The sequence below is a fragment of the Chrysochloris asiatica genome, unplaced genomic scaffold, assembly GCF_000296735.1.
Source record: "Chrysochloris asiatica unplaced genomic scaffold, ChrAsi1.0 scaffold00014, whole genome shotgun sequence".
Taxonomy (NCBI): Eukaryota; Metazoa; Chordata; class Mammalia; order Afrosoricida; family Chrysochloridae; genus Chrysochloris; species Chrysochloris asiatica.
This window is the reverse complement of record NW_006408532.1, coordinates 5,900,381-5,918,819: the sequence shown is the minus strand read 5'-3', so window position 1 is coordinate 5,918,819 and position 18,439 is coordinate 5,900,381. Positions and strand designations below refer to the sequence as shown.

Sequence of the window (18,439 nt, the reverse complement as noted above, 5' to 3'; positions counted from 1 at the left end):
ATCTCTGAAAAGAAGGCTGCTTATCTTTGATTAACCCAGCTTTTCCCAAGCCCAGACCTCTTCTGCTGAGGTACACCTATGAGACCTGGGATGCACCGTCCTAAGCCATCAGACATACCTGACTAGGTCCAAATAGGATGATCTCCTCCAGGGACAGGAGGCAGCTGACCCTTGGAGTGATAATGCCCACGGGCCTCTAAGACTGGTCTAATTTGATAGAGCCAAGGACATGAGATTTCTTGCCTGTTTTCTTGTCTCCCATGCTTATGGGTTTCTCAGCCCTATAGTCCTCACCCAAACCAACTCCCAACTTGCTAACTGTCTAACCCATTCAGCGGCCCTGGGAAGACTTTGCTAAGGGGAGCAGACAGACACACAGACACACAGACTAGAGAAGCACAGGCACACTGAAAGGCAATACCAACAGGGAGTGCACTTGCTTGCCGGCACTGATAACTGGGTGGCCACCTGCCCTCCTGCAGAGTCTGTCTGAGACCAGAGCTCAATGCTCACCCCAGCTGTTACTTCACCTTCTGCCCATCAGTGCAGTTTCTGTCCATTCTAATGAAATGAACACCTTTTTTGGCTGAAGCTCAGAAAACATAATTTTGTCCCTATAGATCAGTTTTTCATTCTAAGTCTGGCTCCTCAGTGTGATGGCAAATACACAGGCAAGAACCTGGTGGCATCTTAGCCTATCCAGCTACTGTTCTGAGTCAGCTTCCCCTGCTTTGCTCTACAGGGCCATGGAGTTCATGGCCCCCCAGTAGCAGCAGCCCCCCCTGGGTAGCACCCAGGCTTTAGGAGTTGCCAACCTATGACAACAGGTCTAGGTGTATCTCTGGCTGCTCCTTCCGCCTGTCTACCACACTCAAGGGCTACTAACAGGATGAAGACAAACCCCAGGGCTCACCCCAGGGCTCTCCACAAAGCCCCAAGGCTAGGAGCAGAAAGGCTTCCCTGATTCTGAGCTTGGCTTGAGGGAGTCTTCTCTGTGGAGATTGAGCTGCCACTGGGTTTGCCACCGGGCACTGCACAGCGACACAGAGACAGACACGGCGCACACGCAGGGCTCATGGGGACCACCCGCCTGTCGTGTGTAGGCCAGAGACGCTTACCTAGGGAGAGTCCATTGGTGACGGCAGAGGAGGTGAGGGCAAGGCCCCTGCGGGGGCTGCGGGACTCTAGGACGCTGTCGTCCAGTAGGTGCCTCGCTTTCTCCGATGGGAATGTCGCACTTTTACTCTCAACTACACTCAACTGACACATCATACTGGAAAATGGAAAGGAAGAGAGAAGGCAAAGCTCTTATCTAGGAAGTAAGTAACAGCAGTTACGCCTGCCCTGAGGTCCTGAGCAGATGGTGCAGCTGTGGGGGCTGAAAAAGACCTCCCCACAGCACCACAATACAAGTCCTGACTCTGCCACTATCGTGTATTGTGACCTTGGGCAAGACAGATTCTTTTCCTGAGCCTCAGTTTCTTCACCTGTCAAAGAGGGCTACTTGCCCTGTCTGTCTCCCAGGACAGTGATAGGAGGACTGTGCTTGTGGTCAATGGAGGCTGCCTATGTGACGGGACAGCAAATCCCTGGCTGCAGCCTGGAGTTACACACACCTGGATCCAAATCATTGCTCCCATGCTCACTCACCATGGTAAGGTACTTCTCCTTTTTGAACTTCATTGAACTAATTCTTAAAACGTACATCGTAGTAACACCTACCTCAGTGGTCTGCACAGGGACTCAGACACACTGCTTGACAGGCTAGTAGTGAGTACTTAGCCCAGAGTAAGTGCTGAATGCTGGGAGTGCAACTACTGCTCTCCTCCTGCTGTGAGCTCCTTCAGGGCCAGCGGGGCTGGGACAAGATTTGTGTCATGGTGGAAAGAGGAAGGAAGGAATGGAGAGATCTGTTGAGGAGCCTTTGTCCATTGCCCAGGGGATACAGGCACGGCTGCTCCCAGCAATGCTGAGGACCCACACATGTCAGCCCCACATGTGTGAGGCTGGGCAGGGCAGCAGGTTCACTGCTCTGCAGGTCTTCTGTGGCAGGCGGAAAAACTCTGAGCCTAGGAGACATGAGGCACCTATGTCCACTGGACTCTGAGCTTCTCCACAAGGGAGTCACACAAGGGGGCTTGAGGCAGACTTTGTGGAATTCCACTGCAGTTTCCTGGTCCTTGGCCTTCTTCCCCCATTGGCTACTGATATGTATCAATAGGATACAGCATGCTCTGTTTGCAGCTGCCCTCAGTTCTTTTCAGAGTGAGTACCAGCCAGTGATACCAAGTGACCCCTTAGAAACTCCCAGCACAGAGTGGAGGAAGGGACCCAGGTGGCAAATATTCCCCAGAATTCCTTTAGGCCACACTCTTCAGCTCAATCTGACCGAAAACCCTTGGAGAAAACCTGTACAGTCACCCACTTGTTGCCCAGGCTGTGGCTCTTCCTGTGTCTTGGGACTGGGGGTGTAGGGAGGCTGCCAGCAACAGATGCATCAGGACAGGTGGGTCTCCGGCTGAACCTCGCAGAACTGGAGCCAGCAGAGGGTCCTGTGAACAAAGCAGAGACAAAGAGCAATGATGGGAGTTATGGCTGCAAGAAGCTAAGGGTTGTGGAGGCTCCAGAAGTGATGGGCCCTGGCTTGGGATGAATACCAGATCTGGCTGTCAGAGACTAGGCAAGGTTTATCTGAGCCCTATGGCCTCCTACACATTAGATATGAACACCCTCCCTCAATGAGCTCCCAGAGTTGCTAACTTACTCTCCAGATGCACATATGTCCCATTGCACACAGAGCCCATCGACCTCTGTCTAGTACAGAGCTGGACGGAGCATGCCATGAATAGATTTGGGAATTAGCAACCTGGCCCCCCATTTCCCATGGCATGAGTTATCTAAGGCCACCAAGCTAGTAAGTAAGTGATAGAGTTGAGAGTTAAAATGTATTCTGACTCTTAGGCCAGTTCCCTTACTACGGTGTCCTTACACATAATTTCTGTTCTCCATACTTTCATTCATCAGAGACTGAGAGTTTATGGAAGGAGGTATTTAACTCATTTAGTGAGAGCAGTTAGATAGGGATTCAGCTCCTAGACTGTCAGTTACAAGCTGGGTGACCTTAGAGAGGGCACTTAACTTGTTCCCTGAGGCTCAGTTTCCTCTTCTGAAAAGTGGGAATAATTAAACCCATCTGTTGAGAGGAGCCAATAAAGTAATTTATATAGAAAACACTCATACTTCTTTTATTATCATGATTATTACCATACCCTCAGCCCCAAGCCATGGAGACAACAGGAGGTCATTAGAGCCACGGAGTTAGAGGCCACAAATCCTAATGAGCAAAATCCACAGAGACTAAAGCAGAGTCCATGGATCCTTCCTGCTGACGACATCACAGCGAATCTGGAGTGGCATGATCCTGACCACTGTTTCACTCTTTAGTTTCTGAATCTTGGGAAGGGAGTCTTAGGGGAGGGCACCCTATTTGCTAGCCTAGCTCTAGCTACCTGGGGTACACACCCGTGGTGAAGGCCAAGACACCAATCTCAGCCACATCCTCAAAGCACATAAATTCAGAACAAATCAAAGGCGCTGCTGCTCAATTTCCCCTTCTCTCTCTGGCACCTTCTCGAGCCTATAAAAACTTTCTAGTAAAATAAAGTTCTTTGGCTCTGGGTCTTCCTTTCAGCCAATTAAGCTTTCTCAAACAGAGTGTCTATGCTCCATGTTGCTCTGCGTCTGCCCTCTTACTCTCTCTTCAAGTCACTAAAAGCTGGCTTCTGTACTTAAGGACACTTCCAGTGACCTCCTTTATACCAGACCAATGAACACTCATAGGTCCTTGGCCAGAGTCTTTGGCCTCTGATGCAAGAAATGCTCTACTTCCTGTGAGTCTGTGATGTCACCTTTGCCTGCTTCTCTTTGTGCCTCTTCCATTGCTACCACTCTGTCTCCTCCCAGGGCTCTATTCTCTAACAACACAGCATGCAGGTATTGTCTTTGAACGCCTCCCTCCCTCTTTAGCTCCTGTGTTTTTTTGTTTTTGTTTTCAGTTTTTCATTTCAACCACAAGAGATAGGCTGACAACTCAAATCTTTATTGCAGTCTTCTTTTGCCAAAACCTTTATATCCATGAACTTCTCCAAGGGAACCCCAAATTCAACACAGCCAAAGTAGAACCTGGTTCCTTCTCCTCCTTTATTTGTACCCTCTGGCTGGAAGCATTGCTGTTTATTCAGTAACCTGTTCTGGAAAGTAAGGGTTGTCCTTGTTGTCTGCCAAACTAGGATTTGCCTTTTCTCTTCTCATTTCTCTACTCAACATGTACAGTCACCAAGGCCCCCAAGTGTTGCACAACCCACCCTGTCCACCGCTTTTGTCACTGACTGGCCAGAGCTCCCATACTTCCTCTTTGTTCCAGCTCTAGCCTAGTCCTCTCCAACCCAGTCCCCAGACAACTTCATGAGTGATTAAAAAAGGAAAAGCTGACTATGTAATTTCCCTTCTTGAAAACATCCTGTCCATGGTGTTCAAGACCCTGCCTGACTTGGTCATTCAACTGATCTTAAAATTCCCAAAGAAGAATAAAAGGCTAAAATAGCCCAAAACAATTCTTCAGAAAATAATGTAGGACTTGCCATGCTAGATACCAGAACAAATCATACAGCAATAATAATTCAAACAGTTTGATAGTAGGGCAGGAGAGCGAGCCTAGAACTTCTTCATGATGGTAGTCCTGTGTGGAAAAAGATAAAACTGGATCTCTGTTTTATCTTACACAGGTGGATTCATGTCACGAATGTGAAAATAAAATATTCAAACTTACTGGGAAAGAAATAGGAAAATATCTTTATGACCTTGGGGGAAAAGAAGAAACACAAAGCACAAACCAGACAGGAATAAATTTTACTACATTAAACTCAAACATTTGTGTGTAAAAATAGACAGCAAAATCAAAGGTAAAAGGGAGTGGAGGAAGGAGGAATCTCCACTGAGTAGTATCCAATCTGTCTAGGCGGGGCTGATGAAAGAAAATGCGGATAGGTCTCTTGTGATACAATAGTGAATCATTGTTATCAGGACAGACTGTGAGGGTTGGGAATGTAAAGGTAGACATTTTGTAGCAAGGAGGGGAGTGATTAACTTTGCAGTCTAGGAGCGGAGGTCCCTGGGACCATCAAGGGAGAAGAGCAGAGAGTGGGACCCTACCCAGAGAAGCAGTGATGCCAGAGATGGAGGCAGAGTGGAGGCAGAGACGATGATGTGGAGAGATGGAGCGGCTGGGGACTTTAGACTAAGAGAGGGAGAGGGGCTGTGTGCTGACTACCGGTGGGGGGGGGGGGAGGGGAGCAGAGGGACAGGCTTGCGGGGTATACCTTTCCGTTGGTTGATGATGCATGGAGGGGATTGTAACCATGGCAATGAAACAATATACAATAGGATGAATATAAAACTAATGTTCTCCCATGTAAACTATCATATAATTCACAATAAAACATTAAAAAAAAAAAAAATCTAAGTTAAAACACAGGTCCTAGTCTGGGAGAAGGTATTTACCACTCAAGTAGCCAATCAAGGTTTAGTATTCAGATATCTGAAAAGCTTCAAAAGTTAGTTAAGGAAGAGACAAACCACACAGAGAAAATGGGCAAAGGATATGAAATGAAAATTCACAGAAGAGAAAAACCCAAAGAATCAGCAAATATCAGGAAATAAGCCTAACTTCACTGGCAATAATGGAAATGGAAATAAGAGTAAAAATGAGATACTTTTTCACCCCAACAGACTACAAAAATAGAATTAATCTGACAACATCAAGTGTTGATGAGGATGCAGAACACGGTCTCTAGTTCAGGAGTGATTCCAATCCTAGGTACCTACTCTAGAGAAACTTGTACATGTACACAAGGAGACACATATACAAGGATGCTCGGTGAAGAACTGTATGTCAGCGCAAAAACGGAGAAACAACATACCTGCCCCTTTATAAGAAAACAGATAAACAAACTCTGGTTTATTCATTCAACAACTTCTACAAAGCAGAAAAATGGAGGAAATTGGATCTACAAGTCTCAATATAGATAAATCATAAAACCTGGGTGTTAAATGGAAAGAGCAAGGTACAAAAGAGCATTTATGGCATGAAGTCCCATATTTAACACTTCAAAAACACACAAAAATAATAGTATATATGTTTATTATGAACAGGCATATATGAGGGAGCTTCAAAAAGTTCATGGAAAAATGGAATTAAAAGATAATGAAAAATTTCCATGAACTTTTTGAAGCTCCCTCATATGTGGTATAAAACAAAGAACTTACATAGGAATGCCGTTTGCCACAATATCAGGATAGTACATATCTCCAAAGAGGCAAGGGACAGGAAGCAGAATGGGGACAAGAGGGATTGCTCTATGTGTGATATCAGATTCCCAATCTAAACCCGCTGCTGGTGAGTTGATTCCAACTCTCAACAAACCTGTAGGACAGAGCAGAGCTGCCCATGGGGTTTCCCAAGCTGTACATCTTTATGGAAGCAGACGGCCACACTTTCTTTCACAGAGTGCCTTGTGGTTCAAACCGCCAACCTTTTGGTTAGTAGCCAAGCATTTTAACCACTTTTCCAACAGGGTTTGCTTAATGTGACTTAAAAAATATGAAGCAAACATGGCAAAACATTAACTTCTGTTAAATATGGATGATGGGAACATGGGTTCATCAGTGATATAATTTTCTGTATGTAAGAATATTTTAATTATTTCAAAGCACTGCTGCTGTTAGCTGCTGCTGAAATGGCCCCTGACTCACTGTGCCTGTGCACAATGGAATAAAGCTCTGTGGAGTCCTGTGCCATCCATGTTTGGTTCAAGATCAGACGGTTGTGATCCACAGGGTTTTCACCAGCTGAGTTTCAGCAGTAGATCATCAGACCATTCTTCCTAGTTTGTCTCAGTCTGGAAGCGCTGCTAAAACCTGTTTAGTATCATAGCAACATGCAACCCTCCACTTCACTGACGGATGGGTGGTGGCCATATTGGTTATAAATCAAAGCTGGGTCTCCCAAATGGAAGGCAACGTTCCCACCACTGAGCCACCAGTGCCTCCGGCTGATTGTAAAGTTGAATACTTTAAAATGAATGGGCACCCAGCCAGTAGCACTTGATTTTGAACCACAAGGTGGTGTGTTCATGCCGAACAGCCACTCCACAAGAGAAAGATGAGGCTTTCTGGTCCTACAAAGATTTACAGCCTCAGAAGCCCTATGCTGCTGTTATGTGCCATTGAGTTGATTCTTAACTCCTAGCAACCTTGTGTAGGGTTTCCAAGGAATGGCTGGTAGGTTTGAACTGTGGACCTTGCAGTTAGTCCAGTGTGTATCCTACAATGCCATGCTAGGACTTCAACCCTATACAGGGTCACTATGAGTTGGAACTGATTCAATGGCACTTAACAACAACAACTCTGTGCTGGGTGTTGCGCTAGATGATGTCCTGGAATCTTTCATTTGCTACTTCTCATTTACTCTCCACAGCTCTCCACCCTGGGCCATGAATAGGGGCTGCACTGTAAGGTTTAGATCAGCAGGCCCCCTGGCCTGGGGCTCCTCAATGGGAAGCGCTGGCTGGCTGGAGTAGAGGAAAGGGACAGCAGTGCTTCTTCCAGCACTCTCCCTCCACGGCCATTCACTCCTCTAGCTCGCAGTCCTCTTAAGCCCTCTGTGCTCTGGGTTTTGATGACCACTGCTTTCTGCACTCCTGTGGGCCTGAGGGTGGTAAGGGTGTCCTGAGGTAGTCCACTATCTCTTGGGGTTTTCCCGCATCCTGCCGCATCTTTCTAAATAGCTTTATTCTGAAACTTTCCTCTAAGCACCCAATTTGAGTGTGCCATCTGTTCCCTACCATGACGCTGCAATGCCTTCACATACATCTCTCTGAGGTCTGTATTATTATCCTTATTCCACAGACAGGGAGGCAGATGCTCAAGAGAATCAGCATTTTGTCCAAGGGCACAGAAATGGTGGACAATGGAAGCCCCACTGTTTCAAGCCCAGGCCTGATGAATCCATGGAGTGGGCACTAGTGCCACCTTCCCAGAACTTTCTTCAGGAATCACCCCTCCTGCTGGTGGGGCTGCAGGGGAGCCAATGCCAGTCCAGTGTGACTTTGCCCCGAGTCTCAGATGATAGTCTAGGGATGGACACTTTTCCCAGGGTTTTCAGATTTGGGACTAGGAGTTTAAGGAAAGTCTCTTTTGGGTAAGTAAAAGAGAAAATCTAGACACTGTGGTGTGGTGGCCATGTTTTCCTGCTTGTGGTGCAGGAAGCTGGCTTATGGTGACATAAAAAGAAACTGACTCACAGCATAAAGGGAACAAGTGAGGTACAACAGAGTATTGTTCCTAAAGCTCCCTGCCTCCCTGCTTTACTGGAATTTCATGAGCCAGTGGTTCCTCTTTTTGTTGAAGCCAAAAGAACCTTAAGCAAGAGACCTCACTGCACTATACTGCCTGGTGAGGGATTTCAGACCGGGGAGGCTCTTTGAAGTTTTGATTCCAGCCTTCAAATGGTACCTCAGGACAAGGGCTCTGAGCCACAGAGTCGTGACACTCAAGTAAACCCAGAGAGGTATGCACGTGTGTCCATGGGAGACCTCTGAGGAGTGGGCAGAGGTCCTGAAATTGCATCTTAACTCACGTCTGTGTTTTCCTGGTGTGTGGGGCCATACTGTCATCACCTTTTTTAAGGCTAGGATTCTTAACTGGAATCAGCTGAGGTGTTAGTTAAAGGTAGTTTCTTGGGCCCATTCTAGGAGGTTCTAGGTAATTAGGTTGGCCTGTGACTGGTCTGCATTTTGAGAAAAAAAAAAACGAACGCTCCAGGTGAGTCTGCTATGCAGCTTTGGTAAAGAGTCTGTGCAAAAAAAATGGGTCCAAAGGCAGGCGTTAAACCTCTGTCCCGAAGAAATCTGCCTTGTTTATCAGCAGTCATGTAGGAGGGATTAAAACTTCACTGCTTGAGTCATCTGGCTCCTAGCCTGGGATTAGGAAAATGTTTTTCAGAGGTCAAATTGCGTTGCTCCTCCCCACGGAGTTTGAACTGGAACTCAAGACTCCCTGCTCTTGTAGTAGTAATAATACTGGTGATAATGATGGCTGGATGCTATCGCCAACCCTGTGCGGTGTTCTGGTGCTGCAATCCATGGAGTGGATACTCTTAATGGCTCAATTTTACAGAAGTCAGAGCTTATAGACCTACTAAATGCTGAAGCCAGGACTTGAACTCGGCACACACCACTATCATGGTGGTGACAAGGGTGGGGCTGGTGAAGGAGAAACTCTAGCTGTTCAAAGGTCAGTCACTGGCGAAAACATGAGTAAGAAGGCACAGTGATCATATGTGAGGTGATTTACTAAGCAGGAAGCATTTTCCCCCCAGGAAATCTGTGATGGAGAAGATCTAGTTGCTACAACAATAACTGTAGAAGATGTACAACTAAAAGGGAGGAGTGGTTAATCTTCCATTTTAGGAACAGAGGACCCCAGGGCCATCAAGGAAGAACATGAGTGGAGCGTGAGATCCTCCTACCCAGAAAAGTGGTGACAGCAGACACTGTGGCAGAGGAGATGGCATGGAGAGATAGAGCAGCTGAGGACTCTAGGCTCATGGACTGAGAAAGGCTGTGTGTCTGTGGGCAGGAGTCCAGCTTGCAAAATGTGCCCTTTGGGCATTTAAATGAATGCATATGTTTGGTTTTATATGTATACATCAAATATTTTTGCTTTGTCCATTTGTGAAAACTAAGATGCAAAAGGGAAGTCACAGGGTAGAAGCAGGGTAACTGTTGGTACAGTAAAGGGAGTGTGATCACTGAGATGAGAATGTATGATTGGTTGAAACTAAAGCGGATGATCTTGTCTGTTTACCTTCACTCAATTCACAATAAAACATCAAGAGGAAAAAAAAGATCTAGTTATTACTCTTGAGGAAAAGAAGGTGACAGTGACTAACCTCTGTTAATGTCCTGATTGTGTTCCAGGCTTGAATGAACACATCAATGTCTGTTAAATCTGATAAGGAGCTCTGGTAGCATAGTGGTTACAAAGCAGGCTGCTAATTTCAAGGTCAGCAGTTTGAAACTACCAGCCATTACGCAGGAGAAAGATGAGGCTTTCTGCTCCCGTAGAGATTTTTTTTTTTCTTTTTTAATTAAATGTTTTTATTTTGCATTGAGTGAAAGTTTACAGGGCACATCATCAGCTTCACATTCAACCATTCATATAGCTTGTTTTATTACATTGATTATTATCCCCTCCATATATCATCAGTTAACAGTGTTTCTCTCTATCCTCTTTAGCTTTTTTTTTTTTTGGATTGGGGGTGACTTGCCTTTTTGGAATTTACAGTCTCGGCTTTTAGGGAAGGTTTTTACATTTGTCTGTGGATATCCAGGGCTCATGTATGAGATTACTAACAAGCATTACTGAATAATCAGATGAGGGACAGTTTGCTATGTCTACTAGGTAGCTAAAGTCTGATCCTCAGAGCCTATGGTTTGGATGGTCAACAACACTTGGGCCCACAGGGGCTTGGCCTCCTGACCGGGTCTGCACGGTCTGCATCCGAATCCTCCTTATTTATTGTTTGTTTAAGGGATGCTGCCTGTCTTAGGCGTTCAGTGCGAATTCCTCAGTTCCCGTAGAGATTTACAGCCTCGGAAATTCTGTGCAGGGTCACTATGAGTCAGAACTGACTCCATAGTACTTAACAACAATAATGCAATTGGTACTTTTATTATTGATATTTTAAAGGGATGATTGGAGGCGAAATGATACACCAAAGTCACCTGGCTGAGGAAATACTGGATTTACTCCTTTAACTCAGACCCTGCAGGCAAGAGCTGGATGCTCTGAGACTCTTCTGGTACCTTCCTTCTAGCGCTTTCTGCCAACTCCTCACTGACTGGTTCCTTCCCACCTCCCTGTCTCCATGTAGCTCTGGTCTCCTGATTCTGATTCCCATTATCAGTCTTTCCCAACAACTCTGGACTTGCCCAGGACACTCGGCCTCTTTCACTCAACTCGCTCCAGGACTAGACCCAGATAGCCTCTCTTCTTTCTGTATACGTAGTCTCAGATGCCCAGCAATCCAGTTGGGGGAGGATATGGGCTTCAAGGAGAAGAGCCCGAAACCCCATGGGCCTAGTTTCAAAGCTGATGCTGCTCTAAGAACCCTCGGTCTCAGCCCTTCCCATTCCCTGCATTGTTGACCAACAGCTTGTATCTGACGTGGAAGCAGAAGAATTTCCATTCATTTGGGGCCTGGGGCTGGGGGTTGGCCTCTGCCAGTAAGTGACACTCGTTGTTAACTAAAAGGCCTGTGTTCCTGCCGAGCCAAGCCTGGGGTGGCCCCCATGTGCCAGCACCAGGGACTTGTGTCTTCTGGGACAGTTTCTGAACTGGGTAGCTGGCAATTTAATGTCTCCGTGTCTTCCAGGCAGGGGTGGGGGTGGTGATAATGAGCCGGAGTTCTAGCCTTGCTCAGTAGAGTGTAGTCCCTACTGCCCAGCCCGATATGGCACGAACATCTGGAAAAATTGACCATATGGCTTGACTATCTCAGAGGATTGCTCTATTTTTCCTCAGCATAATTTTTCCATGAATAATTTTTAAAGCTCTTTAAATGACTGTTTCTTTAGCAGTTATATTGGAACATATGAGAAATGACAGTCTCTGTGGGGAACGAAACATTATATTGAAAAAAAATCTGGTTTTCATTACATTTCTTTCAAGAGACCAACATACTGCCCAATAGAGCACTCATTGATTGGAAGAGAAGAGTACAGGGCCCTCTCATGATAGCCCTGATGTGGGCCGCATCTGGGATGGTGAATGGTGAGACACAGAAGAACTCAGGTTCGGGAGGCTGACAGGCCTGGGATCCCACTATGTCTGCCATTTGCAGGATGTGTGGCCTTGTGTAAGTCACCGGTATAACTCTAAGTATGAGTTTCCACATGTGCCAAACAGTGACGGTGATCCTGACCCTGCAGCCTCCCTGTAAGGAGTAGACGAAATCACACCCTCCTTCCTTCCTTCCCCCATGCAATCCCCTCTTCCAGACATTGGGGGAGATGCTAGAGATATAACACTGAATCCGAAAGATGTTCCACCTTCATGTATTTTATAATCAAATATGGGAGAGAAATAACCAGATAATCACACCCAGGAGAGACACATGCTCTGACAGAATAATAGTAAAGATCAATACAGTGATAGTAATAACTATGACAACAGAAGTCATAATAATTAATAATGACAACTAACATTTACTGAATATCTACTGTGTTCTGGAAACTATGCTAAATGCTCTGTACATATAATCCCATTTAAACCTCACAAGAACACCACTATGCAGGTAGTGTAGAACTTGAGGTGAGAAAGGTTATGGGATTTGCCACTAGATGAGCAGTTGGTGAGCCATAGAGCTGGGAGCACAGGACATTTGAGAGCATCCGGGAATGGTTGGGGAGGCTTTTTGGAAGGTCTAGCATCTGGTAGTGTAGTGGTTACGAATTGGAATGCCAACCTCAAGGTCAGCAGTTCGAAACTACCAGCGGTTCTGCAGGAGAAAGATGAGGCGTTCTGCTCCCGTAAAGATTTACAGCCTTGTAAACCCTGTACAGGGTCACTATGAGTCAGAGTCGACTCCACGGTACTTAACAACAACAACAACAACAGCATCAGGGACAAGGCAAGAGTTCCAGCTAAAAGCAGCGATGTACGCAGAAGAAACAGCATGTGCAAAAACCCAGAGATGGTGGAGCACAGAATTTACTAGAGACATTTCAAGTCTGGCTGGAGAGTCAAGGGTGGGAACCATGAGAGATAAGGCAGACAGAGTGGCCACAGCAAGAGCTGCAGAGCCTTTTGAGGAGACCAGAGTTAAATGAAGGAAGACATTGAGCTTTTAGGAAGGGGTGCATATTTGTATCTAAGAAAGATTTGACTACCGTTTTGGAGAGCAGCGGGGTATGGCCAAGACTCACAGCTACATGTTGGGAGGGGAGATGTGGATGAGAGATGTCTAGGAGCTAGTCCAGCCAGGTGTGTGGAGGTAGAGGAGCCAGGGTAATCCTTGGTGGGGACAGCCACCATTCATTTAGTGAGCAGGTTTGGGGGATGATCAAAAGTTCAGTTTGGCACTGCTGTCTGTTTTCGTTTGGCAATTGGATAGATAGGCCTGTTGCTCAAGAGAGAGCTTATAGCTGGGGATGGATGTGTGCTTATCAGCACAGGGGAGCTGGGGAACCCCAGAGGTGGGTGAGGTTACCCACTCTAGCGATAGGAAAGGTCCAAGACAGATGCAGAGGAAACCAGTGTCTATGGGATGCAAAGAGGAAAGATGAAAAGGAACTTGTGTAAAAACCAAGGCCAGAAGAACACTTGAGAACATTTTCATTTTTAGATATGTGGCGAAGATGATCGTGTGTTTCATCTGTAATTCTAAAGGAAGGTGTCTCAGAGGCTACATGTCATTCTCTAGCAGGTCCTGATTTCCACCATCACATCTTCCTTTTCAGAGACCGTCTTGTAGAGGCAACACCGTATTTGGGGTTGAGACACATAGCACTATCTCCTTTCCGCTGGTCTGAGTGTCTAGAGTGAGCAAAATGTATGGGTCTTGGCTAGCTAGCTGGTGCCAGAACTCTGCCAAGAGCCATAGTGTTCTCTTATACCCACCACAGCAGTCCAAACTGAAATATTTGGCAAACCAGGCCACCCTGGAAATGATCTCCTGTTCATCCTGTATGTTTCTCTTGGAAGAGGAGAGAGAAATGGAGGGGAGAAGTGCTGATTCCAGAAGATGTTCCAATGTTTACGAACTGCTATTTTTCTCCTCTCTTCAGGGGTTAAAGGAGACAATCCATTAGCCCACAGCTAACAAGTCAATTCCAACTCAGAACAACCCTACAGGACAGAGTAAAACTGCCCCATAGTGTTTCCAGGGCTGTCATATCTTACTCCCATGACATTCTGGCTCACAGATGAGCACTTTAGCCACTGCACCACCAGGACCTCTAAGTAGACAACAGTAGGGGAGTTTTGCTGAGTTAGGAGGTCCAGTGTTTTCCACAGTTCACACGTCTTGAGTTCTCACAAGGGCCATCTATCCAGGTAGAGAGCAGCCCCAGCAGTGGGGCTCCATCCTCCTCCAGTCACATGTTCTCATGGAGACCTGTGTCTTACCTTCACTTAAGGAATCTGGTGTGATTACCTGTCTACCTCTCCTGCTAGTCATGAGCTGTGGGAGGCAGGGGCTGGGTTCCCAGTGCCTGGTACAGGGCTGGGTATGTAGTCGGAGCACTGTCTTTATTGAATGGATGGGTGTGCTGTTCCTGCCTGTAGAGGAGTCAGCTCTGTGGAGGAAGACATGCGACTGGGATGAAGAGCTTCATTTCCACGGATTTCCAGCAGCATCTCAGTGGCCTTGCCCTGGGTCCTCTCTGCCCCGTTTAAGCAGTCTGGCAAGGCTGCTGCTGCTCAAGCGAGTGCTTTCCAACTCTCGCACATCCAAAATTAATAGAAGGCAGCTGTGGCACCGGGGAAACTACTCAGCTCAACTTGGAGTCATGAGACTTGGGTTCCAGTCCAGCCTCTGCCCCATGCTGAGCTGGAAGCTCATGGTCAAGTCTCCTCACCTTTTAAACTTCTACTTCATTGGAAAGAGGAGAATGGCAACTGACATAATCTAGAGCTCTTGAAAGCGCCACCCCGCACATCTGGCTCACAAAGCTTACCTTCACCAAATTCAAAGGGATTCAGGGTCTCTCGCATTTCATCCTTCTCATGCTTGTAAGTCCTCTTCTCAGAACAGAGATTCGGGCCCTTTGGCTCTCTGAGGCACAAATAGTCTGTTTGTATTGAAAACCTTCTCTGGCCAGGTTTCATGGTGGAGCCTGGGAGCTGGTCATTATTACATTCACACACATTCTTTTCTTCTCATACATGTAGTTCTCACGGGTTCTTGCTGTGAGCCAAGATCTAGCTTGCACATAGCTCAGATGTGAAAAAATGGCATCCAATCACCCTTTGACTGTGGTGGAGTTGAACTGCTTTTTCCTTGGAGTCAAAAGGCCCTGACTTCTGGGTCATAGGGAGCACAGAGCAAAGGAATGTCAGGGAAGCTGTTTGGGTCACAGCAGGGCAGCAGGGTGACACAGGCTAGGTATGCATCTTAGGGTCTCTGCTTGACTGTGACATCAAGAAAAAACAAAAAACAAACATAAAAAACAGATACAGAATTCTACAGTGAATGGGCGAGAACTAGCTTTCCAGTTTGTGAGGCCCTCACACAGGCCCCCTTACCCCATTCTGAGCATATAAAAGGGCAGAGATATTAGCTTTCCAGAGAAGTTCTGGGAGCCCCATTCCTTGCCCATAGGGTGTTTTCTTGTCCCCTGCAGGCACAGTGAAGGAGGACTTCATGGGCCACTTTGGGAGCTTACAATGTATCCCCAGCAGTTAGAAGACAAAGGAAGCAGGCCTGAGCAAGCCAACATGGTCGCACCTGAAGGGCAGTGGAGGCCACACTAGCGTAGCTGACTCAAGGTCTGTCAGAACATGGACAAGTGTATGCTTCTGTGGACCAAGGGAGCCCCGTGTGAGGAGGGCTACTGTGGGGTTATCTTGAGTCCTGAACCATTGGATTTGAGGGAACTCAAGCAGCAAGAAGCTGATGGGGAGCACCAGAAGCAGAAGAGCCACAGAAAGGGTTGCAAGCAGCCCCCAGAATGCATTTGCATCAGCCAGAGTCAAGGGACTTATGGAATCTCTGAAAATCCCATGAAGTGCTCATGAGAAGAAGCATCAGTTTTAATGACTGCATCTGGAGGACCCAGTGCTCAGGACAGCAGAAGACCATGTCGTTTCCCTTAACCTCTCCCTCAGACCATGGTTAGTGAACCAAGGGACAGGGAGAAATGCTAAGGGCCAGAGAAGTGTCAAGTACCCCTGCCCTCTTGCCTCAGCATCAGACCTGAGATTTAGTGTTACATCAGGTTTGGAATTCTGATTTTTACAGAACTAGCCTAGCGAGTAAAGTTTTGCTAACGGTAATACAGAAATGGCTACAATCATATATTAACAGAGACCTTCTAGAGGTTCAAGCCGGATTCAGAAACGGCTGTGGAATGAGAGATATCATTGCTGATATCTGATGGATCTTGGCTGAAAGCAGAGAATATCAGAAAGATGTTTACCTGTGCTTTACTGACTATGCAAAGGCCTTTGATTGTGTGGATCATGACAAGCTATGGACAACATTGTGAACTATGAGTATTCCAGAACACTTCATTGTGCTCATGAGGAATCTGTACCTGGACCAAGAAGCAGTTGTTGAACAAAACATGGGAACACAGAATGTTTTAAAATTAAGAAAGGTGTGCAACAAGGTTATATTCTTTCACCATACTTATTCAACCTGTATGCCGAGCAAATAATACGAGAAGCTGGGTTCTATGAAGAAAAACGTGGTGTCAGGATTGGAGGAAAACTCATTAACAACCAGCGATATGCAGATGATACAACCTTGCTTGCTGAAAGTGAAGAGGACTTAAAACATTTACTGATGAAGATCAAAGAGCACAGCTTTCAGTATGGATTATATCTCAATGTAAAGAACACAAAAATCCTCACCACTGGACCAATAAATAACATTCTTATCAATGGAGAAAAGATTGAAGTTGCCAAGGACTTCATTCTTCTTGGATCAACCATCAACACTCACGGAAGCAGCAGTCAAGAGATCAGACGACGTACCGCATTAGGCAAATCTGCTGCACAGGAACTTTTTAAAGTGTTGAAGAGTAAAGATGTCAGTTTGAGGACTAAGGTGCACCTGACCCAAGCCATGGTATTTTCAATAACCTCATATGCATGTGAAAGCTGGAAAGTGAATAAGGAAGACCATAGAAGAATTGATGCCTTTGAATGGTGATGTTGGCAAAGAATATTGATAGTACCATGACTGCCAAAAGAACAAACAAATCTGTGTTGGGTGCAGCCAGAGTGCTCCTTAGAGGCCAAGATGGCCAAACTTCATCTCTCATACTTCGGACATACTGTCAGAAGGGCACAGTCGCTAGAGAAGGATATTGTGTTTGGTAAGATGGAGGGTCAGAGAAAAAGAGGAAGACCCCCAACGAGATGGATTGGCCAGGCGGCAGCATCGATGGACTCAAGTGTGGCAACAGTAGTGAGGTTGGCCCAGGATCGGACATTGTTTCGTTCTGCTGTGTTTAAGAAGGTTGCTGTGAGTTGGAGCTGACTTGATGGTACCTAACAACAACAACAACAGCCTTCTGTGGACCAAACTGGAACAGGGTGTGGCTCAAATTGTCTGTAGAAAGTCATGGATCTGCCAAGTTGTCACTCAGGAGCAGAGCAATTACTTGCAGTACTGCATAAAGGCCAGGAGCAATGGGGAAAGAGCGCAGTGGCTTTGGGCCCCTTATGCATCACGCTCGGTTGTCATCTACACACGAGTACAGAAATCTGAGGCCAGGCAACATATCTGTCCAGACCCCTGGGCTCAGCTCTTGGCTCTGTACTTACTGGGTTCATGATGTAGGGGGAAAGCCCCCTGTATTCCTATCAGCATCTTCAGCTATATGTTGGGTTTCATACTGACACGCAGCTCACTGGAGAGATACAAGGATTCTCTGAGTGAACACATGAGATGCGCTGAGAACAGTGCGGGCCAGAGAATAAGCAAGAACAGTATACTCTTGCTGCTAGTATCAGTATCACTATTATTTAACTCCTTGAGTTTCTGTTTTCCTACTGTATAACAGCTAGTGAGGTGATTTAACAATGTGTCCACAAATTCTTTGACACTGCTCCCATCAAGTGGTAAGGTCTCTGACCCCTCTCCTGAGATATGGTCAGGGCGTTGTGACTTTGATACAGGATGGCAGAAGTGACTTCTGAAGCTAGGTCATAAAGATGGCATGCAGTTTCTACCTTATGCTCTTGGGGCATTCACTCTGGGGGAAAGCAAGCTACCATGAGAGAAGAGTCTGACATCCCTGAATAGGCCATACTGTGAAGAAATCCAGGCCACACAGACAGGCCCACATGTAAGTGTTCAACCCCAGCTAACCATCAAGCACTAGGGGCAGAGTAATAATACCTCCACAGGCTCCTAGCCCTCACCTTCCAGTCTTTCCAGTTGAAGCTTCACATGTTGCAGAGACAAGTCATCCCAACTAAGCTCTCGCTGACCCACAGAATTGGTGAGTGTAATCAAGTGCTGTTTGGTGTCACTAAGTTCTGGGTGACTTGTCATGCAGCAGTAGTGAGTGGAACTGCTAGTGTGTGTCTGAGCTGGAGCTAAGGAGAGGGCCTATGGGTCCCCATCCAGTGCTTTTCTGACTGCCTC

General features: G+C 46.4%; 1 protein-coding gene across 1 annotated transcript in view; it reads right to left on the bottom strand.

Moving 5' to 3' along the window:
* Positions 1–18,439, bottom strand: part of RALGPS1 (Ral GEF with PH domain and SH3 binding motif 1) — a 522,711-nt gene that overhangs the window by 21,652 nt on the left and 482,620 nt on the right. The window contains exons 14-15 of the mRNA XM_006834781.1: positions 2,426–2,552; positions 1,119–1,273 (exon numbers count right to left, since the gene is read on the bottom strand). Coding sequence (XP_006834844.1) covers positions 1,119–1,273; positions 2,426–2,552 — 282 coding nt within the window. The remainder of the gene's footprint in view (positions 1–1,118; positions 1,274–2,425; positions 2,553–18,439) is intronic.